Below are 24,748 nucleotides of genomic sequence, written 5' to 3' on the forward strand. Positions count from 1 at the left end.
CAGCCTCGGTACAAATGATAGATGAAGCCTCTAAGGGATCAATAGTTTCAACCTTTTCACCCTCCACACATTTTAGCAACCTCAAATGAGCTCACCAAATTGAGAGATCATTTTATCTTTTTCCTTTTTTTCCCTACAGCCAAGACGCAAAAGAAGAGGTCAAAGGGCAGGCAGTCAACAGCCGGGAAGATGCGGGCATACTGTTCATGCTTTAGAAACACAAATTATGCTGTATTTTTCTTGCAAGAATCAGAGCACAGTTTGGTGCCTGCAACATAACTGATGCTCAAGAAATACCGCAGAATGGGTAGAAGCTGAACGATGGGTAGATGGGTAGATGGCTGAACCAGGCTGAAGCCAAGCTCAGCAGACCTTCCATGCAAACAGTGACCTAGGAGCAGCCTCCTCTCCATTTGGGGCAGTTATGAACTGCAAAATTTGAGAGCATAAAGGTTCATGGCATGAAGCCACAAGTTCTAAACAATTTGATTAAATAGGAGGGATAAGGGATTTTCCCACAGAAACATTTAAACCAAGACCCAAAAATGACAGTTTTCCAAACCAGGACAACAAGTTTCACACCTTAAAAAAAAAAAAAAAAAGTTGATCTACATAGAAGAGGCCCTAAATCTCTGAATAAGCACCCAGTCCGGGTGGTTCCTGCTGCTGATTTGATGACATCTTTATTTTAGCTTTTTCTCCCATGGGCCCAAAATGAGGAAGCTGTAAAACCCTGGCCAAACACGACCATTTGCTAAGAGAAAAGCCAACACAGGGCCCATCTGTCCTTTACAATGGCTCTGCTTGTCCTGCCTTTGTGTGGCTGTCACCGTTCACACAGAGTGGCCCACCTCCCTCAAGAGTACCTGGCCGCTGAGGCCTCGGCTGGGCTTTCAGTGTCTTCCTAGAGAGAAGTTTTTTTCTGAAGCATCCAAGGAAAGTCCTTTCCCTCGGGCCACACTGCCATACTGTAATGACATTCTGGTCACAGCCCTCCGCACAAGGCTCTTGGAGGGCAGGGTAGCAAACAGATTCCACATAGTAGGTCCTCAATAAATATCAAGGAAGTGAACCCCTCTTCTGACAGGAACCTCAGATCAACTCAAGGGGGGGGGGAATACAGTCCTGGAATCGTTTCCCAGCGCTGGACCCACTCACTACCCACATTCTTGATCTCATGATAAGGGAGGGAAAATATCATGACATGCCTTCAAACCACAAAAAGATTTCCATGGAATTCAAGAAGTCCTTTCGCAGTTCTAATTTTAGGCAGAACTCAGCACAGAAGATACTGGTAGCCAACAGAGGGAGGAACTGAACAAGGCCCCTATTCTGCTCAGCACAGGTGCTTGTAACAGGACACCCTGTCTAAAGAGGCATGCGGTGGGGAGCACTCAGGTGTGGCTGGGTGCCTCTCGCCCCATCATATTATATAAGGCCCAAAACACACTCCCCAGCTCAGACAAAGTTCTGCCTGCAGCAGCCTACTCCTCTCCGGACAGGCTGACACTTGAGCAACCAGGGCAAGGACAATAATTGATTTGAGCATGCAGTGTTTTCTGTTTTTTACCCAGTTAATTATTAAAAGATAGACAAACATCCCCAGAAGGAGCTTCCCCCCAAGTTTGGACAGCCAAGTCTCCAGGTCTTGAAAATTCCCTAACCAACACCAGATTCTGGTTAGGTTACTTAAAAGCAACAGCACACATCTGTTAGCAGTATTTAGCCATCCTCCCCAGAACCTGGGCAGACACCCAAAAGATTCCAGGGAACTCCAGTCACTTCCAGACCACTGTTCCCCCAGACAAGCCAACCTTGGGCCTTGCCTCCAGCCACGTGAATACCCGGTCTCCCTTACCCTCAGGACAAATCACGCTTGACAGCTGGAGGGGTGATTTATGTGATGGGAGGAACGCACACCACGGGTCATCAGCGACCATCACCGCAGCAGAGTGGGAGAAGGGGAAGGACCCAGGTCCCCTCCAGTCAAGGAATCAATAAGTTATTTAACAGCTGCAGCCTGTTTTCCATGGTTCTAGATCTCACCCCAAGAAAAGTAAGGATTCCTTTCACACCGAGCCCCAAAAAGGACAAAACACACACCCTGACAGCCAAGGACCCAGACTGATGAAGAACCTTTAGGAAAAAAGCACAAAGAATCCTCTCTAGCTTTTCCTTGTCTTGAGGTTTTTTGGTTTTAGAAGACAAATGGTATCAGGCCTGGAAATTATTCCATTTTTCTGTTTTCTTTTTTTTTTTTCTCCAAAGAGGAAATTGACTCCCTTCCTGTGCTGCCATACATTTTGAAGAAACAAATGCTACTTATAAACCCATTTTCCTACCCTTTCCTCACTCCCGCACAACATTATTTCTAAGGAAAACAAAACAAAACTGAACACTATCAAGATGGCAATCCAAATGGGTTCTCAACATTTATGATTCTTCCCCAAAACAAAAAGAAAGGAGACGTGATAAACTCATCATGGGAGTCTTAAGAAGAGAAAAAGAGGACACACAGGTCATTAGAAAGTCACCTGACTCCAGACATAAAAAACTGACTTACCACTGGCCACCCCATCCATCTGCACTTGACACTGCTTCTTCTAGGTGGCCACATTTTCATTTTTTTGAACTTCCCTTTTAAAATATCACTGCCTTGTAATCCATGAAGAAGTATTTTAGGAAGAAAAGTCTATGAGAATACTTAATAATTTGTCTTATGTAGAAATAACCTTGCAAATCAGACACCTTGTCTCTTTTTTTCTTATCCCTCTTCTCCCTGAAAAGTCTAAAATTCTGCGTGGTTTAGTATTCCATTCCACCTTGCTTTCAAAATCTTTTACTGCCAAGACAAAACAAGCAAACAAACAAACAAAAACCTTTAAAATAAATGCCTTCCCACAGAATGTGGAACAAACCTACAAAAACTCAAAGGGAAAGACCCAGAAACTCCAGATTTGGCATTAAAGGAGCATTAAATAAGAGCTATTTCTGAAACCTTGAAAAAAATATATATATAGAGAGAGAGAGAGAGAAAAAAAACACCACCGTATCACCATTAGCACCATGAATCTCTGGGCAGAGCACACTGCTGGGCAGCCAGAGGATAGCAGGTAGAAGGCAGGAGAACCCACCCTTAGGGCAGGATTAGCTTCTGAAGGGCTTTGGATTCAAACCAGTGAATGGAAAGAACTGAACCTAGATTCTGGATTAAAGAACAAAGAGGAAAACTCCAGGTGTGACCACTCTGGGACTGCAGTGAGCAGGTCATTTAGATCCCAGACTGGAAACCTCCATTTAGCTCCTCCAAAAAACACAAGCTGTTTTACCAACCCATCTCAAATTCATCCTCTGGAGATAAGAATATACCATGTATGCTTCCAACCAAATTTGTTTGACTATAGGGCCTGAGGAATTTAAGTTAACAATAAATACCAGAGTCCAAGGAAAGGGGACCAATCTTTGTTCAAAAGAGCATTTCAATGATTCAATGTGGATTGGGAGCAAAGGAATGAAAGGGGCTGTCTTTGAAGTGGGACTAATCCATCTAATTCCATGTGACTGGATTAGAGGCATTCCTGGGCAAGCAGGGTCTGGCTGCAGATTAGGCTACACGAATGTCAATTTCTGACAAAAGGCACAAGATCTGTGGAAGGATTTCAAAATGGACAAGACCAGGAGGAGGCACCTTGGCAAAGTTCACCCTCTGCTAGGTAGCAGTTGGTTCTAGAAGTGGGAGGCAGGCTGTGACAACTGAGCATTCCTTCCCAAAGTCCATCTCCGAGGCAGAAGCCTCTCCAAACCTTACACTTCATCAGACAAAAGCTCCTCCAGGCGCCAGGCAGTGGCTGAAGAGGGGCTGTCCACACCCACCCGCCAGCACGGCTTTCCAAACCTGCCCACTCTTTTGGAAGCCGAGCTTTTAATTAAACACCACCTCCCCGGATCTGTCGAGGCAAACTGGGGCTGGGCTGGAGCCAAAGAGAAGCTCCCTAAATACACATGAAAAATACATTCCCCCCACCGCCCCCAATTCCCACCTCCAGCCAGCTAGCACGCTTGGTTATATTTCCTCTGGATGAGTAACACAGGGAGGGCCCTGGTCTATCTCTATGCACCAGAAAATCCACATCCGAGGATCAGGTTATCTCCAGTCCCACCCTTTGCAGGAAAAAGCCAGGGTGTTGCTCCCCACCCCCAACATACACGCGCGCGCGTGCACACGCACGCACACAATCTCCACAATCCTTCCAAAAGAAAACCAGGAGTGGGGTGTGGGGTTTTCTTTTTCTTTCTTTTATGTGTATTTTTTTTTGGCAGGGGGAGAGAGACATAGTTGCTTAGGGGACCCCAATCTTGCCTTCAGGCTGGAAACCTCAGCTTAAGGGCTCCTGCCAGGCTTCCCTGGGAACTTCTGCCCCGCGTCCCTCACCAGTTTGGAACAGCCTAATTAATAACTAATTTGCTCTGATCCCACCACAGCAGGTATACTTGAAAGCCAAGGAAGGAGGAGGCCTCCTTTTGGTCTCCCAGGCCGGGGAGACTCCTTCCTACCACCAGGCAGAGCCCCGAATCCCTCCCTACCACCGTGCCAGGCGCCTCCGCCCGAACCCGGGAATCTGGTGTCCGCGGGGTATCCAACCTCCACGGGTCTCAGACACTCAGTCCAGGAACAGACAATAGAAAACTTGGAGCCAGGGCCATGAACCCCCAGAGGAACCAGATGGTGCCGCCCCCTGGGACAATGAGCAGGGAGATGGCAGGGGGCATCAAACCTCCCCAGGGAAGTCGCCCGCCCAGTGACCCAGTAGAGCGGGGAACAGCGCCCCGAGTAAGCAGGTGACACCCCGGCCGGCGCTCCCGCAGGTGGCCGACTGCCACCGCGCAAGCAAGGTCGCTAGCGGGAGGTGGAGGCGAAGCCGCGCGGCGAGGTCAGTGCGCCGCGGCTGCAGCAGCCGCGCCCCCGGCGTCCTACCTTCATGTCGCTGATGATGGTCTGGAAGAGGCCTCCGAGCGCGCTGCATTCCTTCTCAATCACAGCCTCCATTTTCCCGGCGCCGGCAGGGAGGACACACTCGCGTGGCCGCTGGACTGCGCGCGGGGCCGGGGCTCGCTCACCCCGGGAGGAATTTCACGCTCTAAGCGACCCAACCAACGACTCTCCGCCTCTTCTGCAGAGCGGACGGAATGCACGAGATCGACTGTTCTCTGCCCAAAATAATAACAAAAATGTAAAAAGCCAAACCGTTCTGTAGGGTGATTCGCCTACATGCAGTGCTCGGCTTCTGGCCTCAAAAATGCCCACAGAAGACTGACAATCAGGCCATCACAAGTGCCCACGACGGAAACGGCAAAGCCCATCTTGATGCAGAGAAAACCTCCTGCTGACCCGGGGCCAGCGCCATTTAAAAAATCCAAGATTTTCAAATTTTACTTATTTATTTATTTTTTGAAATTAAAAAGAAATGGCCCAGCAGCAGAAAAGGTCTGCTCTAGGCGCCCGGATCTGTTGCTCGCAGCCGCGGCCGCCGCCTCCTTTTCACTCCTGCGCGCCTGGCTCCGGCGCTCGCTCTGGCTGGGCTCCCGGGGACGTTCGGAGGGGCGCACGCGCGCTCGCGGCCGTGCGTCCGACGCGGATGCGCGGGGAGGGCGCGCGCTCGCGGCCGTGCGTCCCCCGCACGCGGGCGGGGCTGGGAGCGCGCGCCTGGGAGGCGCGTGGAGCGTCCGCCGCAGGGAGGGCGGGCTGCAGGCGGCCCCGGGCGGGCCCTCCGCCTCCCGGACACATGGAGTACCTTCTCCGCCCCTGGCCGCCTGTCGCAGCGCAGAGAGGGATGGTCAGCATCCCTCCAGGGGAACAGTCCGAGCGCCGGAATGGAGATTGCACCGCCACTCCCCGGGGACTTGTTCGCTGGCAGGCCTAACCCAGCGCCAGGCCCCAGTAAGCGCTCGTTGGGACGGGAAAGCTGCTGCTGCAACCTTCTGAGAAGAAGCCCTTTCCGTCATGTCAGGACTGTAACACGGAGTCATGATCGCATATAGCCAAATATGTAATTAAGGAGAGTTGGGGACGTATCCTGCAGTGGAATGCTGAGTTCGATAAAGTTGCAGGATGCTGGGGGAAGTGGGTTGATGAGCCAGTGCAAAATGAATGGAATCATGGAAGCAGTAGAGCTCTTAAGGCCTGTCCGTCAGTCTCTAGAGATTGCTGACTGCCTGTGAAGTGGAAAGTTGATGTTTGCAGGCGCTCTGGGCGCATGGGGTGTTGCTATAACCGCAGAGGACCCTTGGTTAACCTGGAAAGAGCACGAAGTGCCCAGGTTAATGTGGGATCTGGTGGTTTGTGTTCGCAGGTCAAGTGAATAATAACTCCACAGCCAGGACAACTCATTCTCATCAGCGTCAACTGGGCGCCCAACAGTATGACAGAGAGGAATCAAATGAACAACTTTTAAAGGACATTAAACAAAGCACCTAACTGGACTTTGACCCTGTAGCTAACCACTTGAAGCACAAAACATAACAAGTGAAAAAAGGGGTGGAGCAGGTGGAAAAAGGAGTGGAGCAGATGCAGTAAGAAACCAAGTGCAAAATGTGGCAGACTTGTGTCAGATTCACTCAGTAGCAGGAAAAGCCCTGGCTTTGAACAAAACCTGGATCAGAGGGATGCCTGGAGCTGCTTCAGCCACAGATCTCCTGGATCACTCTGCCCAACTCAACTGTCCCTCCATTCACCTGTCTCCCCAAAATCACTAGGACAGGTGTTACCTTCTGGAAGTAACTGATTTCAGGCCAACCTGCTGTTGGACCCCATCCCCTAGGATATTCTAATACACAGGCCTCATTCTCACCCTGCTAGTAACAGTGTTTGACACGTGGTTTGCTCTTACCATTATCATTATTATGATTTTAATGCTATCAGTATTATAATGATCAAGATGACTGTTTGTAAAGCCAGATTGCATGGTTCAAAATCAGTTTACACTACTAACTGTATGGCTTTGGATAAGTTACCTACCCCTCTAGGCCACAGTTTCCTCATCCATAATTGAGGATGATGATGGCATCTGCCTGACTGGGCTATTATACACATTACATGAGCTAATATATGAAAGAACTTAAAGTGGCATCTGACATATGGGAAGAAAAACATTCAAAAAATATCAACAGAAGTAGAGACCAAGCCAAAGCCTATGTCTAGCTGGTCCCAGACTACCCCACTGCCAGCCTATAATGTTGGCATGATGTCCCACTGACTTGCTGAGACCTACCATGAGCCATCCAGCATTTCACATATACGGTGTCTAATGGGAGGCTGCGTCCTTCCATCCTCATTTCACTGTTGGGAGGACTCCAACCCTGGCTTTCTGACTCCATGTCCAAGGTCTCCCTTCTGTTCAACATCCAGATCCTGGGATTAGGGGCCCCTGCTCCAGTCCAAAAGACACTAAGCTCAGCTCTCCTGCCACACGCTCCACACACCTCAGCTTCAGCAGTGTGTGCCAACTACCCCTCTCTTGTGGCCTCTTTTTTCCTTGTGCCTCTCATGGTCTCAGGCCTGAGAATGAGGATCTTGTCTCTCATAAGAAAGTAAAACATTCAAAATTTCTGTCTGGGAAAGTTCTTGAGGCAGGACAGGCCCAGATGTGGGAAGGACACACTTTTTTAAAGACTCAAGTGAGGCTGATGAATGGAAGGATCTTGGAGAGAGGGTGATGACAAGATCAGATTTGTATCCCGTACAGTATATTCTTCTCCCGTGCAGAACATCATTTCAACATCCCCCTTCAAAACATCAGGCACTCGCTGGGAAAGTAAGAGCCCACGAACATGCAGCTCTTCAGGGGAGCATTTGCTGCTTCTTGTTGTTGTTTGTTTATTTATTTTTATTATTATTATTTTTTTTTTGAAGTGCTGGGGATTGAATCCAGGACCTCATTCACTGCGGTTCTTAAAACCCCATAGGAGGAGGAATCCAAAGGAATGAATCCCCATTAGAGGAATTTGAATCCCTGGAGGTGTGTCCAGAGTGTGTGCCACTATTTCCTGGCTCTGTGACCTCTGGCAGGTTATGGGCTCCCTGGAGCCAGCCTGTTTCCCCAGTTCCCACCTCACTAGCCATTGGGAGGATTGGCACAGTAGTCCCTGCTTACCACTTAGTAAGGCTACACTTATGAGTTCCCCTCTTCCTAGCAGTAACTCTCAACCCTGGCTGCCTGGAGGGCCCTGCCTGGTCCTCAAACTTGGCCGCATATTAGAATCTGGGTGGGGGGATTTTAAAATACCCATTCCTATCCTCTGCAGCCAGCAAATCTGATTCAGTTGGTCTGGGCTATGACCTGGGCATCAGAACTTTTTGTTCTTTTCTTTCTTTCTTTTTTTTTTTTTTGCTAGTGCTGGTAATGGAAACCAGGATCTTGCACATGCTAATTAAGAACACTGATCTATAGAAATTTAAAAGAGGGTACCCATCCCCAGGTCCTACCCCTGAAGAAATTCAAATAGAACCTCTGAGAACTGGGCTCCAGAATTCTTTGAACATATCATACATATTTTATTCCATCCTCATAAAAAGATATATGCCTGGGGGTTAGGGGGAGTGGATTTTGTCACTGTTTATAAGAACAGGATCTTATTGTGCACACTTTCCCAGACCTTGCTATCAACAGTCAATTGCTGTGAAAATTCCTCCAGGTCAACTAGTAGTATTCTAATTTAGTCACTTTACTTTTAATCTTTTATTTTGACATAATTTCAGACTTACAGGAATGTTGCAAAAATAGTCCCAGGAGATCCCATTTACCCATTTAGAGTCCTCAAATGTTAACCGGTTGTGGTTCTTCCTTCATGCCTGGATAGGTTTTTAAAGCCCCAGATGATTCTAATCTGCAGCATGGTGCTATTCGAGGCCTCCCAGGGCGAGGTTAGACTCAGGCAGGTCTGTGAAATTTCTGAGCTTTTGTGAGGGGCCTTCGCCTCAGAGGCCGCTGTGTGAGGTGGCTGAGATGGTGGCCTCTGAGTTAGGCCGCTGGGCTTAATTCTGGCTCCATCACTTCCCAGCCTTCTGTGCCTCCGGTTCCCCAATATAAAACAGGGATAAGAGACTTGCTGTGTGAGCACGGGTGGGATTACTTACACTGCCCCAGCTCCCAGTGAGCGCTCACCAAAGGCCAGCTCTTCCTACATGGAGCATTCCGTGGTTCATCTATGAACTAAAGTTGGTTTAAGCTTGCCCTGGTGAGCTGTAAGCAGAATTCTTCATGATCCCAGAGTCCTTAAATCCCTCAGACCAATTGGGGAGGTGTCAATATTATAGAAGGGCTTCCACTTGGAAACAGGTACCTTTTAAAAATGAAATTAGCAAGAATTAGTTAAAAATATCTGCCACAGTGACTCACCCTAAGTGATGTTTTGTATATGTTTTGTGGGTGGCAGGCTGGGAAACGCCCAAGTGTAACCTCAGTGTCCAGAATGTGTCACTGGGGTAGGAACCGGACAGAGGAAAGCAGTGAACTGAGCAATGCTCAGAACTGGCTCAAGACCCATGCCCATGAGCATCAGGCGGCAGACCTGTGTGGAGCAGGCCAGGGGAGAGTTCACAGGGGTTAGGGGACCCTGGAGACCCAGAGAGCAAGTTCTCCCCCAAGGGCCAGCTGCTCCTTGGGCCAAAGCCAGATGGCAATATGGACCCTTAATCGTTGCATGTTCCAGTCTTTCTGTAGAAGCTGAAACTTTGCACCTTAATGTAGTATTTCCCAATTTTTGGATATTTTTAGATTTCAAAATTTAAAAAACTCTTCCTGGGGGGCTGGGGATATAGCTCAGTTGGTAGAGTGCTTGCCTCACATTCACAAGGCCATGGGTTCAATCCCCAGAACCACACACACACAAAAAAAGAACTCTTCCTTACCAGGCATGGTGGTACATACTTGTAAACCTTCCGTACTTGAATGGAAGGATCTTGGAGAGAGGGTGATGACAAGACTAGTTACTTTGGAGGCTGAGGCAAGAGGATACAAGTTCAAGGCCAGCCTCAGCAACTCAATGAGAAATAAAATAAAAAGATGCTAGTGGTAGAGCACCCCTGAGTTCAATCTCCAGTACTGAAAAAGATGAAAACAAAACAAAACTTAAAAAAAAAAACCTCTTGCTCTGCAAGCCGGTTTATGGCTCCTGGTCATGAAAATTTAGTAAGGGGCTGGTTTTCAGATTCACCTGGCTGCCAAGGACCAGGTGAATATAAAAGGTGAAAAGCAGCTGTAAGAATTTTTGTTTCTCTGGGACTATTCAAGGAAGAGGGACCCTGTCAGATGATTCTAGGTCACTGGGATGTGTGTCTGCTCTGTAGTGGGGTGAGGACGGTTGCTTCAGTTCTTTGACCGTTTCTTGAGCACCTACTTTGCCTAGCTGTCCTTTTCCCAGAATCATCCAGTTTTCTGAGCTCAGCATCCAGCAGCTGTGTTCATAGGCTCCCAGGTTGCCGGTTAACTATGAAGTACCTTCTACACTACCTTGACATTGGGAATAGGACTCTCCTGGAGCAGAGATCCCTGCACACATCATAGAACAAGACTGCCTGGGACCTGACCTCCCTCCTTGAAGATATCCCCGGAGCTTAGCTCTCTCTGTTCCACATGAGCACAAGGAGAAGGAATCATTTGTGTGTAAGATGTGACTTCTGAGTAGAATAATTATCAAAGGGCATGAAATGCATATTATTTTAGAAAACCTTACATTTACATATTATGTGAAGCAATTGAGAAACATATCTAATTATTTCAAATCCATCAGAGGCATCTGAGTTTATGTAAAAATAGAAAATACTACACATTACTCAAAAACCCAACATTATGTAATGTAAATGCAATGAAATGGGAACTTCTAGTTGTCACCAATTCTATAAATTGTCACTTGGGCGACAGCCATGCAGAGACAGTAGGTAAGTGTAATCAGAATCCTTCCAAATACATGAGAGAGCCAATGAGAAAGAATCGGGGTGCTCCTTGACAGCCAGGTGAATCTGAAAACCTCCAGTACCTGAAAGTTGATGCTTCCCTTCCCTTGATTGGAGCCAAAGTACCCAAGATGATAATTAATGTCAAAAAGTGTTACTGGCCTAAAATAAAGCAGAAAACCCAGAAAGCACAACTAAGCAATGGCTCTAAGAGATTCACCCACCTTCTAGGTTCCCACAGACAAAGACCCCAGCTATGAGTTCAGAATTCAAAATTATAAATCACACAAGGAAACCGTCCACCCGTTGTGCTCAGAAGTTGGCAGACAGAACTCGGAGCAGGAGTCAACCCACAGGACCTGGAGATAATCGAGAGGTCTGAAAGAGATACTAAGTAGATTCAAAATGATTCAGACATCAAAGAAGACAAAAATGCAAGACACTATGAAAAGAGGACATGCATTGTAAAAAAAAAAAAAATCAAACTGAAAGTCTAGAAATGAACAACACAGGGGCACGGAAATTACAATGTGTACTTGAACTTGCACAGACAAGCTAGAGAACTGAAGAGACAGCTGAAAAGAGAATTTTCGATCAGAAAGATCAGAAGAAAACACAAAGAAATAAAGGAATAGAAAATAGGGGGAAAGAGGTTGGGGGATAAGGAGGACATGACGAGAATAGAGCTGTTTCTAGAGAGAATGCAGGGAAGAGAGCAGATATTCCAAAAGATACTGCCTGAGAATTTTCTAGAATTGATGAAATACATAAATCCATCTGTCTTAGGAAGCACAGCAATTTTTGATCCAGTTGAATGTGCTTTCTCATCCTGACTTCTCATGCTGAACATGACGAATTGTGCTGTCCACTCGTCTCCCTTAAAGTCGGGGGAAAGAACTGTGGACGGCAATGAAAGAAAATGAAATTGTACTTACTGTCACTTCCTGTAGCTGGGGCTTGATAGTCCTGGTCTGGGCTCAAGGGGAGGGCAAAAGGCCCCCAGGGAGAGGCGGTAAAATCTTTTATTATCAGAATTTGATGCAACCAACATCTGCAGAAACTGAAGGAGGGTGAGGACAACGGCTCTTGGGGGAGAGCATAGCAGTGTCACTGTGCTGACCACACCTTTCCTTTCAAAGTTATCTTGGGGGCTGTTTATTTGAAGTTTTGTGTCAGTAGGGGACTAGCAGGAAACAGATGGCCCACTCAAACTGGGTGATGGAGGAAGTTTAAGAAAGGGACCGTTTGCAGAGACATGGGCTGGGTTCAGGGAAACCAGGAGACTGCAGGCATGGTGGTGGGTGAGGGGCTGTCACCACCTCTGGGCCTGGAGAGCAAGGAGGCGGGGAGGCTGGACCCCAGAGGCAGCTGCAGGAAGAGGGCCACGTGGCAGGCACTGTAGCCCTCCCAGCCCTGCACGGGGCCATGCAGCCAGCCTGCCCCACTGGAGGTGTGCCCAGGAGGATGTGATTTACCCCCCAATTCTTCCTCAAATGTGTCCCAGTTTGGACAGTAAATAGTTAGATCATCCAGGCAAGGGCACCCGTTAGCCCAGTCCACTTGGAACAGTCTCAGGAGAAAGAAAGCAAAGCAGAAGGATGGAGAGCACGGGGGTGGGGGGTGGGGGGCACAAGGGAGCATGGAAGACCTTCAGTCTGAGTATTTCCTGCTCATTGGTAAGTGGTTTTCCTTTCCTTTTATTTATTTATTTTTTAATATTTATTTTTTTAGTTGTAGTTGGACACAATACCTTTATTTTATTAATTCATTTTTATGTGGTGCTGAAGATGGAACCCAGGGTCTCACACGTGCTAGGCCAGCACTCCACCTCTGAGCCACAACCGCAGCCCCTCCTTTTATTTTTTTAAGTTATATTGAGATATAATTCACATGCTATAAAATGCACTTTTTGAAATACACAATTCAGTGATTTTCACTATGTTCACAGAGTTGTATGAACATCACCACAATCATCTTTAGGACATTCTCATTCCCACTCCTGCCAACCCCCTTCCTAGTAGCAGTCATCCCCACCTCCCCCTATGTCCCTGTCCCTTAGACCTAGGCAGCTCCTGATGTACTTTCTGTCTTTGTAGGTTTGCCTCTGCTGGACATTTCATATCGGTGGGTGGGTTTTTACACTGTGATCCATGTCTTACTTCTTCCACTTCCCGTGATGTTCTCAAAGTCCATCTATTTCTAGCAAGGGCCAGCACTTCGTTACTTTTTATGGCTGAATAATAGTCCACTGAATGGATATGCCACATTTTGTTCATCCAGTCACCAGTTGATGGCTATTTGAATTGGTTCTACTTTTTGGCTCCCACTTTTTTAAAAACAGGTGCTGTGATCATTCACCTATGAATTTTTGAGTGGAGGTATGTTTTCAATCCTTTTGGATGTATGTACCTATAGTGGAATTGCTGGGTCAAATGGAAAATCTCTGGGTAACCTTTTAAGGAACTGCCAGACTATTTTCCAGTGAATGTTTTGTTTTTTTTTTTTTAATTCTGCACAGGATTTTTAGAACATGAAATAACTATAACGGAGTCATGGTCAATCTATTCGTAAGAGTTGACACCATCCACCAACATCAAAAGATTTGTCTGATCTGTTGTCTCCAGCTAGTCATTGGTGGTATAGTGAATCTCTCCATTGCCAACCTTTGTACCCATAGTAAATTATTTATTGATTTTTTCCCAATAGCATGATTTAATAGATTTTAAAATTTCTTTTTAGAATATGCCACTATTTAGATGCCTCTAGCATAAGACTCCCAGATAAACAGGATTCTGTTGTACTTGATTAAAATTCTGACTATATATCAGTCTCTTATAAGTTTATCGCAGAAGTCTGTCACTGAGGGTCAGCTTAATTCTAAATTCACTGGGAAGGCCATGACTCTGGATCTTGTGCTACAAACTTTGCACTGCATTCTGGCTTTTTTCGGACAACAGAGTCCATTACTAGTACTAGAATTAGGAATTAGAGCAAAACTGAGCCCCAGCAGTTTGGCATTTATATAGTCTTTTCTCTGTCTACTTCACACATTTAAGTCATCAGAGGTTCCATGATTTTGCCCCCAGCAGCCCTACCAGAGGGACGGCAATTTCAATAGGCTTTACCTGGGTAGACAGCAGGCCTCCTTCTCTGGGTCTTAAGTTTTTCTTTGAAATAAAAAATAGAAACAGAGGCATGGGGGACCTATCTTTGGTGGGAGCAGTGTGCTAAGGTAAGCTTAGGAGTTTTACGGGCTTGAATTCAAATTCTGGTGTTTCCATGTTTCAAATTTGAACAAATGACATGGCTTACCCACAATATCACTGGAAAAATGAAAAATATACTGCTCATTTCTCTTTTGGGGGGGGGGCGGGTACCAGGGACCGAACTCAGGGGCAGTCAACCACTGACCTGCATCCCCAGCCCTATTTTGTATTTGATTTAGAGACAGGGTCTTAAAATCAAGCTTAGTGCCTTGCTTTTGCTGAGGCTGGCTTTGAACATGCAATCCTCTTTCAGCCTCGGGAGCCGCTGGGATTACAGGCATGTGCCACTACGCCTGGCTTATCCTGCTCATTTCTAACTCTGGGTGTTTAGGGAGAACACAGTTATGGAGCCCAGTCTGCAGTAGGCACTCAGGAAAGGGGGCGTTCCCCCTGACAATAAGTGGGGTGTTGCTCAGGGCAGTAGGGGTGAATTTAGACCTCTGAGCCAAGAGATAATTGTTTCGAAGCAGTTCTTGTTTACTTTTAATAATGGGTTTGTTTGCTTTGAATATTAAGAACCTGTCCCAGCAAATGGACACTTGAGAGCTTGAGCTCAGTAGCGATCTTTGCAGTCACAAGTGGCCAGCGGCCACGAACAAGTACAAGCAGGTGGTATGCAGGGAACGCCTCCATCTGCAGGGGTGATGATCCCACCTGCGATCCTATCCAGCCCTTCAAAGGTGGTGGCCATCATCACCCAACTAAAGAGCATCCAGCTGGCTCCCTGTCCTCAAGGCAGGAATGACCCTTCCTAATCATGTCCCAGCTGAAGCACATCAGGAGCCAGAGGAGATTGGAGCTGCCCCCTGGGCAGGTGAGTCAGAGTCTCTAGGGCCTCCTTTTCCTCCTATGTAAAATGACAGGGTTGTCCCCTTCCAGGTGAGTTCAGATGCGTCTCCCTTGTGACTATGACTGAACTGGAGGCCTTGGCTGTAGCTTCTCTGCATTCTTTGCTTCCAGTATTTAGATGTGTAAGTCTGTCTGGGTGTCTGTCTTGGTGTTTCAGAGACAGCTGGAAACCAAGGTTAGCATGCCCTGCTCTGGGCAGTGACTCCAAGGGTCACCCACAGTGAAGGAAAAAGGTCCCCTGTGCAGTGGTGCTCAATGCAGCTTCTGGCTGACCTTGATGTGTAAATATGCAAACACAGACAAATGGCCAGATCTCGATCCACCTGCACTAGACAAAGCAGGCAGCCTGACCCCTTGGTCCCCATTGGTCTTCCCAACTGTGCTTCCCACTGAGGCTCCCCCCCACCCCACCAACTTGTTTATATTTATTTTACCTGAATGCTATGTTAACCTAACCCTGTTGAAGGAGGAGAAGCCTCCCATCTCACACCTGCTCTACACACACTTCGTTTTTCTAGAACAAATTCAAGCCCAATTTTAAAATGAACATAAATGTTCCCCATAATCTAAACTTTTCTGAAAGGGAGATCAACACTCAAAACAGCAAAAACCAATCTCCTATTAGTCAAAACTACTTATTTGAAATATTTTCTTGATCCTGAGTTGAAATCCTCCCTTGTTGAATTTGATATGGGACCTATACTTAACGGCACCAACTCTCTTTAGACATCAACTCTCAGAGAGACCATGTCAGGAGCCACACAACTGGAGTACAGAACCCCAATATCCTCAGGTTCTGCATTTGGAGATTTCAACCATGGATTGACGATACTTGAAAAGCAATTGCATCTGTCCTGAGCATGTAGAGACTTTTTCTTGTCACTGTTTCCTAACCAACACAGTATAATAACTGTTTATATAGCATGCACGTTTACTTGGGATCCTAAGTAATCTAGAGGTAGTACAAAGCATCCAAGAGGATGTGTGCAGGTTAAATGTATATTGAATGCCATTTTATGTAACAGATGGGATCTTTTTAACTACTATCATTTTAAGAACTATTCTGATAATAATTTGAACACTGGATTATAAAAATTCAAATTTAGAAAAAGCAGTTGTATCAGGGGACTCATTCATGAAAATGGAAAGATCTTTTATCAAGTAATTCCCCCCAGGGTCTTTTAAATAGCAATCTCCCCGGTTTTGATTCAATTTGCGAAAGGCCCATTTAGGTGCATTACTGGACCACCTCCGTGCGCGGAACGTAACCGTGTGTTGGGTAACCATTCGGCTCTGTCTCCCAACTTGCCACTAATTCATTTTGCCATTAACCGGTGCTTTTCCCCAGAGGACGTTTGATCTGCTTGCAGGAGGAGCAGGGGTTCAGGGCAGCCCCTCCAGATGCAAAGGCTTTCAACAAGCTGACAATCCAAAGGGACATTGTGATTTCAACAGAAATGATTAATTGAATCACACTTGAAAATTGTGTGCTGTTTTAAAGACCTGATCAAGGAGGCTTCCCTCCTGTTTGAGAACAATGCCATGGGCTGGAGGTGGGGCCGGGTTGTTAAAAGGACCATCCCTTTAATGGATTCCTTAAAATGCTGAATTCCAGGCAATAACATTTCTATAATCCTGGTAATATTCTTATTTGCATAATAGCCCAATTTCTGAAATGTTTTCACAGATCCTGAGGAAATCTCAGGGGGTTGGCTGGAAAGGGTCACCCCTGGACTCATGTTCTAGAAGGACACCCTGTTTGGAACTTCGCTTCCCAAAGGCATGGAGCCAGACCCTAGGACTTTTGATTTCAAATCCTCCCCCTTCCTTTTTTGGTGAGGGGATGGAACCTGGGGACTCCTTCACGCTAATGCTGTATCACTGAGCTACGTCCCTGGCCTTTCAAATTTCTGCTAAGAACACCTCTCAACATCTTCCCAGTGCATCATAACTAAAATTACCAGGTGGGACTCCGTTCATCCAGGAGAGGAGCACACACCAATGAAGGACTCCGTTTTCCACCTGGCAAAATACCTGGCCCTGATGGCACAGGATTCTGAGCAAGATTGCTCCCCATCGAGAGCAGCCAAGTCCTGGGATACATGCCAGCATTACATTCTGATTTTTTTTTTAAAGCAATGGATTCCCTTCTGTGGACTGTGAAGAGAGGGTCCTCCATGGAATCCACTGTAAGAGGTCCTTACATCCTTATGAACCAGTAAGCCTTGGGCTATGGTTTGGACATTCCTACCAAAACTCATGTTGAAAAAAATTTTAGATGAGTATAAAATATTGTATGTGAAATTTTTATTGAGCAGATACTCTGACATGTTTTATTTACTTATTTACTTATTTTATTGGTGCATTATAGTTGTACATATTGATGGGATTTGTTGTTGCATGCACACAGAATAATAACAATATAATTTGCTGGAGATCACTCTCAGGCCCTTCTTCCCTCCCTCCATTCCTCTCATCTCCTGACCCCTTTCCTCTACTCATCTCTCTTTGACTTTCATGAGATCTACTCCCTCCTTTCTTTTCTTTTTTCCTCTCTAGTCTCCACATATGAGAGAAAACATACAACCTTACCAACTGAGTTTGAGTTATTTTGCTTAACATGATGATCTCTAGTTTCATCCATTTTCCTGCAAATGCCATAATCCAATTTTCTTTATGGCTGAATAAAACTCCATTGTGTATATGTATTTTCTTTATCCATGCATCTGTGGACAGACACCTAGGCTGGTTCTATAGTTTGGCTATTGTGAATTGTGCTGCTGTAAACATGGGTGTGCATGTATCATAGTGGTAAGATACTTTTAATTCTTCAGGATAAATACTAAGGAGTGGTATAGCTGGGTCATATGGTGGTTCAATGCCTAGTCTTTTGAGGAAGATTCATACTGATTTCCATAGTAGTGGCTGTAGTAATTTACAATCCCACCAACAGTGTAAAAGTGTTCCTTTTTCTCCACATCTTCTCCAGCATTTACTATTGTTTACATTCTTGATGACTGCCATTGTCCTGGTGTGAGATGAAATCTTAGTGTAGTTTTGATTTGCATTTCCCTAATTGCTAATGTTGAACAATTTTTTCATGTATTAGTTGGGCATTTGGATCTCCAGAACCATGAACTGTACAAAGCTGCATTCTTTAAAATTACTCCATGGGTGGAGTTCAATTGTAGCAAAGAAAAGTAGACTAAGGGGCTGGGACTCAGTAGAGCGCTTGCCTAGCATGTTCGAGGCCCTGGGTTCGACCCTCAGCATCACATAAAAATAAATACATAAAATAAAAGCAAGGTATCCAACTACAACTAGAAAAAATAAAAAAGAAAAATGAACTAAGATGCCTTGTATAGTAAGAGATTGAACAGACAAATGGTAATGGACAGACCTTATAGAAAAATTGATTTTTATCCACCATTTATAGCCACTTGCCTAGGAAGCCCCCACCAGGAGGCCAGGCTGCATTATTTCAGGGCTTAAAGGAGCCATTTGGCCATCTCTAGTCACAATCTAGGACTCCAGGCAATAACTTCTGCAACAACTGGCCTCAAGTGGCCAGGATATGATTAATAACTGCAGCTTCCCTAATTTTTGTCACCACTCACAAGTTAGGACCAACCAGAGGAAGTCAGATATGCCACCTTCACTGATCACATAGGATGCCCAGCCTCTAGTGATAGCTGCCCCATGCCAACTATCTCCACAGGGGCACTTCCTAAGCTACCCATCCCCCTGGGTGCCTTCAAGGTTCTGCCAGAACACGAGATTGGTGGCCGATTCTCTCACTATGACAAAGGAAGAAATAGCCTTTGCTTTTCTCATTTGGTTGGTCTTTATTTATTTTTATTATAAATCAGAGAAATGCTCATTTATATACATACTATTCCCCCAAATATTCGTAGATACTTTGTGTTGTGCAAAACACACACTCATTTCAAACGCATAGTGCCAATTATATGAAATCTCTGAAATTTTGTTACTGGGCAGTGCTATGGGTTAACACCTTGCAGCAACTCAGGAGGCTGAGTCAGGAGGATACCAAGTTCAAGGCCAGCCTTGGCAACTTGGAGAGACCCTGTCTCAAAATTTAGAAAAATAACAATAATAATAGCAGGCTGGGAGTGTAGCTCAGGGGTAGAGCACTTGCCTAGCATGTGTGAGGCCCTGCTTCAATCTCCAGTATCACCAAAAAGAAAAAGAAAAGAAAGAGAAAAAAGAATTGCATCAATAAGCACTAGTTTGAAATAATACAGAGTATAGAAATAAGCTACAAATCAGATGTATATTATTCCCCCAAAGCTGAGAAATAATAAATAGCAGAATAGCCAAGAAAGCAAGTTCTAGTCCTAACTTTGGGATTTGAACCACACTCAACCACTTTCTGAATTGGACCTTGGGCAAGTTTTTGTTTTGTTTTGTTTCATTTTCCCCACTGCTCAGTGAGCCTGAGTTTCCTCTCCTGTCAAAAGGAGCCTAATAACCAGGCACAGTGGCACACACCTATAATCCCAGCGACTCAGGAGGCTGAGGCAGGAGGATCTCAAGTTTAAAGCCAGCCTCAGCAAAAGTGAGGTGCTAAGCAACTCAGTGACCCTGTCCCTAAATAAAATACAAAATAGGGCAGGGGATGTGGCTCTGTGGTCGAGTGTCCCTGAGTTCAATCCCCAGTAGCAAAAAAAAAAAAAAAAAAAAAAAAAGAGCCTAATAGCCCTACGTCAGGAAGGATTGTTGTGAGGATTAAATTAGATCTTGCAGATGAAACGTGACCTGCTCAGCCAGCTAGTGACACTACTTCATTGTCATGTGTATAGAAACTGGAAGAATTCACAGAAGCAATCATCAGCGGCCGCTATCACAAGAGAGCAAGCGGAGGGAGGTTCACCTTCTGTGGGAAGCATTTCTGTGTGACTTGAATTGTTTTCATAAGTATACGTCAATTTTATATTCGAAAAATTCAAAGGGTAAAAGTGGTCTGGGTGTTATAAAGAGCACACTGCGCGCTGCTGCAGGAGAGTGCAACATCTGCAGTGCAGACGCAGAGCCAGGAGGCTGTGTGGCGGGATCCCGAGAAGCCGAAGGCAGACCCTCTACAAAAGAAGAGAAGTGAGGGACTGGGTTGTGCTGAGCTGGGAGGCCTAGCTGGAGAGGTCAGGAAAAGGCTGTCCAGGAGTGACAGTGCAAGGGAACTAGAAGCAAGGCTTATTTATCTAGAACTTTCCTTGTCTTATCTCTGCTGGCCTCCTCCCTGCCCCCCAGTAACTCTCTCCTCAGGAGATATGAGAACTCAGGAAGGGTGGGAAAAATGATGGTCTTAGGAAGGGAGATTGGCCCAGGCTGCCTGTCCTGACCGTCCTCTTCCTTCCCCACCTCCCGGATCTAGGTGCTACCCAAGTGATCTTTCCAGAGAAAGAAGTTTCTAGAGGGTTTGTTCTCTCCTGCTGATGCAGTAAAGCAGCCCAGAATTCCTGCACAGTGTGCTAAAACAGCTTCCATAAATCCCACTTTGCCAGGAGGCTGCGTTGTGCAGGAGAACAGCTCAGGCTGGGGCTGCTGTACCCCGGTGCAAGCCAGACCGCACCGAGGCTCTGGGCTGTGCAGGCACCGGTGGGACACTACAGACATCTAGAAATAACGTAGGGACCTAAACTTGCTGAGCATGTAACTGGTGAGCCCATGAGCTGTGCCGGGGGTTCTGGGAACAGTCCTTGCCATCAGGGGGCGTGAGATTTTGAGGCAGGAGTCCCAGGAAAAGGTATTGACATTTGGTGAGGGCCACACAAATGCTCATAAGATTCTGCTTGCTTGGAATGTGGTTGTTATGGTTTGGATTTGTGAGACGCTGCACAAAGGGTCAGAGGAGAAATGGTTGGGTCATGAGAGCCTTAACCTAATCAGTGTACTGATCCCCTGGAGATTATCTGGGTGGTGACTGAAGGCAGGTAGGGTGTGGCTGGAGGAGGTGAGTCTTTGAGGTATGCCTTTGGGTTTATGTTTTCTTCTTGGTAAGGGACCTCTCTCTCTGCTTCCTGGTGCCACATCCCGAGCTGCTTTCCCCCATCACATTCATCTGGCGCCATATTCTGCCTCACCTTGGGTCCAGAGCAACAGAGCCAACCTTCTACAGACTGAGACCTCTGAAATCGTGAGCCCCAAATAAATTTTTCCTCCTTAAAATTGTTCTTGTCAGATCTTTTGGTCCCAGTGTCAAAAAAGCTGACTCAAAGTCTGGTCATCCTAATAGAAATTAGTAGTCTTCATTTCATGGTCCCTTGTACTCTGTTCATTTTATTCAAGTTTGCCTTTGCATCAGCAAAGAAGCTTAAATGGTGTGGTTTATAAGCACATCAGACTTTCAGGTGATTTATTGATGACAATAAAGAAACAATCACAGAGCCAGGTGTGGTGGTGCAAACCTATAATCCCAGCAGCTCAGGAGGCTGAGGCAAGAGGATCACAAGTTCAAATATAGCCTCAGCAACTTAGTGAGGCCCTAAGCAACTCAGTGAGACCCTGTCTCTAAATAAAATATTTTTTTAAAGGGGTGAGGCTGGGGATGTAGCTCAGTGGTTAAGTGCCCCTGGGTTAAATCCCCAGTACCAAAAAAAAAAAAAAAAAAAGCAAACAATGGAATCCATTCAGGCACTGGGATGGTTAATTTTACATGTTAACTTGGAGGATATTTGGGGCTGAGATTACCATTTAAGTTGGTGAACTTTGGGTAAAGCAGATAGCCCTCCATTATGTTGGGTGGGTCTTATCTAATCAAATGAAGGCTTGACTCACCCCAAACCCAGTCTCCCAGAAGAAGAGGGAATTCTCCCGAAGACTGCCTTTGGACTTCATCTACATCAGACTCTCCTGGCCCACTGCCTACTAGCCCACCCTGCAGATTTGGACTCACTAATTTTCTAGCCTCCAAATCCCATGAGCCGATTTCTTGTAATAAATCTCCTTATATACCCACAAACACACACCCCCTACTGGTTTTGTTTCTCTGGAGAACCCAATACAGGTGGTTTTGGTTTGGGTTTTAGTTTCTGTCTGCCTTCTCTACTCATCTGGGATTCTGAAAAACATTGCCAAAGAAGTGCTCCCCTCCCCCAATTTGCAAAATATCATCTTAGAGTTGAAAGAGTGGAAGAAGGTAACTCTGCAGTGGTTTAGTACATTATACTGCATCCTCTGCGGGAACTATTGGTCAAACAAATGCAATAATTGTGCAGAAATGCAAAATGTGTGGACACATAAGGATATTTAAAACTGAATGATAGGTGAAAATGCAAGAAATTATAAGCAAACATAGGAATGACTATGGGATCTGTGTTATGAAGACGGATTAGACAGAAATTAAATAAAGTGAAAATGATCATCTGGGATGACACAGCACTTAATTTCCTAACGAGTGCTTATTGATACTCTGTGTCAGGCATAGTTCTCAGCCCTGCGAAGAAACAATTGTGAGTCGGTTTTTTTTTGGTTTTTTTTTAATCTCTTTGAAAACTTACCGAATACCCTCTAGGAAGGCAATAATCAAAAGGATGGACAATGACAGATTTTGACAAGGATGCAGAGAAATTGGAAGGCTCATATATAACTGGTAGGAATAAGAATTTTGCAGTCTCTTTGGGAAACAGCTTGGCAGTTCCTCAAAGAGTTAAGCCTAGAGTTCCTGTTTGATGTGGCACCTCCAATGCCAAGTGTGGACCCCAAACGACAGGAAACGTGTCCACCCAGAAATCTGGACGTGAACGTTGATAGCAGCATTGTTCATGATTGTCAGCCATGCCCATCAACCACGGGTGGCTAAACCTCGTGTTAGGTCCCCCTGATGGAATATTATACAACCATGAAAGAAGCCAAGTGCTATTCCATGCTGAAGCATGGATGGACCTGGAAAGCATCGTGCTGAGAGAAGCCAAACACAAAAGACCCGTATGCCATTATTCCATTTCCACGAAATGTCCAGAATGGGCAGATCCAGGGGCAGAAAGTAGATTAGTAGTTGCCCACGCTGGGGGTGAGGGTGGGGTGGGGAGGAGCACTGGGCGTGACTGCTGACGGGTGTGGGGCTTCTTCTGGGGGTGATGAAAATATTCTGGAATTGACGGTCAGGATGCTACGACTCAGTGACTAAAAACCACTGAATTGTGAGCTCTCAAGGATTCATTTTAGAGTAGTAAATGTACAACAATAAAGCTGTTATTAAAAATTGCCTGGGCTGGGGATGTGGCTCAAGCGGTAGCGCACTCGCCTGGCATGCGTGCGGCCCGGGTTCGCTCCTCAGCACCACATACCGACAAGGATGTTGTGTCCGCCGAGAACTAAAAAATAAATATTAAAAATTCTCTCTCTCTCTCTCTCTCTCTCTCTCTCACTCTCTCTCTAAAAAAAAAATTGCCTAATGGTGTTGTTAGGTTGCTTTTATAAATAAAATATGTGATTCATGTTTTCTTTAAAAAACAGCTTGCCTGCTTGTCAAGTTCACATCTTGATAATGGTGACATGCCCTCCATTTCAGCCAAATCCTCAGAAGACTGTCCAGGCAGGTGCCAGGTGCAGAGCCGAGACACAGCAAGAGAAAGGGGCCCAGCTGTGTCTCCCAGGCCAGGATCCAGGACAACAGTGGCCCTTCATGCTCCAGGCAGTCTTGAGCAGCCGGCAGAGAAAGTCCACGTGCAGGAGCTGAGGTGGAGTGAGGCCCGTCAGCTGGCCGTGAGGTTGGACAGTCCTGAACAGGAGGAAGCCGCTGTTCTGTGAGCGTTCAGTCCTCACGTGAACCTGGAGAGCGTCTCCCATGAGCTCATTCCACAGGGAAAGGGACGAGGCTAGGAGAAGCCATGCCATCTGCTCAGGTCACAGAGCTAGTGGGGTGCAGCTGGGCTGCGGAGCTGGAGCTTCCCTTCAGGCCTGGATGCCCCCCAACCACCGCCTCTGTGACCTCGAGTTCCTCTGGGCCACAGCCAGGAGACACTGGTGTTCATGTGAGGGGGGCTCTGCTTTATGTTTCAGCCTGTGGAGCTGTGTTCCCACAGGTCCCATCGCCTGAGGCCAGAGGCCAGAGGTCAGATCAGAACCCTGGGCCTGGGTCCAAAGGGAGACCCTTCCACCTATTGCACGTGTGGCTTGCGGGCATCCTCAGGTCTGTTTCTGCAACTGGGAGCCTTTGTGGTCAGTCCTCGAGGCCAGGCCCCTCACCCTCTGGCTTGCATAGCATCGAATGATAGAAGTAGCCACCTGGAAGGAATGCGTGTCCTCTCACATGGGTCTCCTCCTGACCCCCACAGTGGATGCTATTAGTACCCACGTTGTGCAGGTGGGGACACTGGAGTATGGCAGGTGAAGACATTCGTCTAGATCATCCTGGGGGGCTGGAGCCAGGATCCTACAGAGGCGATCCCACTCCAGAACTCCTAGGGTGCTGTCCCTCCAGCCCTGCAATGTCAGCTGTGGATGAGCAGAGCCCAGGGCTGTCTCCACTGGGTTCCAGGTGTCCTCGTGGATGCCTGGTACACAGCGCAGCTCAGCAGGTACACAAAATGACAGACTGACTGTCATGGCCCTGCCAAGGACACTCTGGAAGAGCTGTCACCTGCAGGTCCCCTTCCCTCGCCCTCTCTCTGGAGCTCGCCTACTTCTGTTCCTTGACACCACTTATGGGAAGCAGTGCTAA

General features: G+C 46.4%; 1 protein-coding gene across 6 annotated transcripts in view; it reads right to left on the bottom strand.

Annotated features, from left to right (window-relative positions):
• Positions 1–5,838, bottom strand: part of MTSS1 (MTSS I-BAR domain containing 1) — a 152,450-nt gene extending 146,612 nt beyond the window's left edge. The window contains exon 1 of one of the 6 annotated variants that reach the window (XM_081265885.1): positions 4,976–5,838. In XM_081265885.1, the coding sequence (XP_081122011.1) occupies positions 4,976–5,047 (72 nt within the window). In that variant the 5' untranslated portion in view covers positions 5,048–5,838. The remainder of the gene's footprint in view (positions 1–4,975) is intronic. The other 5 variants (XM_081265883.1, XM_081265884.1, XM_081265882.1 and 2 more) reach the window with 5 other exon arrangements.
• Between the last annotated feature and the right edge of the window lie 18,910 nt (positions 5,839–24,748).

The sequence above is a fragment of the Spermophilus citellus genome (assembly GCF_964194105.1).
Source record: "Spermophilus citellus genome assembly, chromosome: 14".
NCBI classification, from domain to species: Eukaryota; Metazoa; Chordata; class Mammalia; order Rodentia; family Sciuridae; genus Spermophilus; species Spermophilus citellus.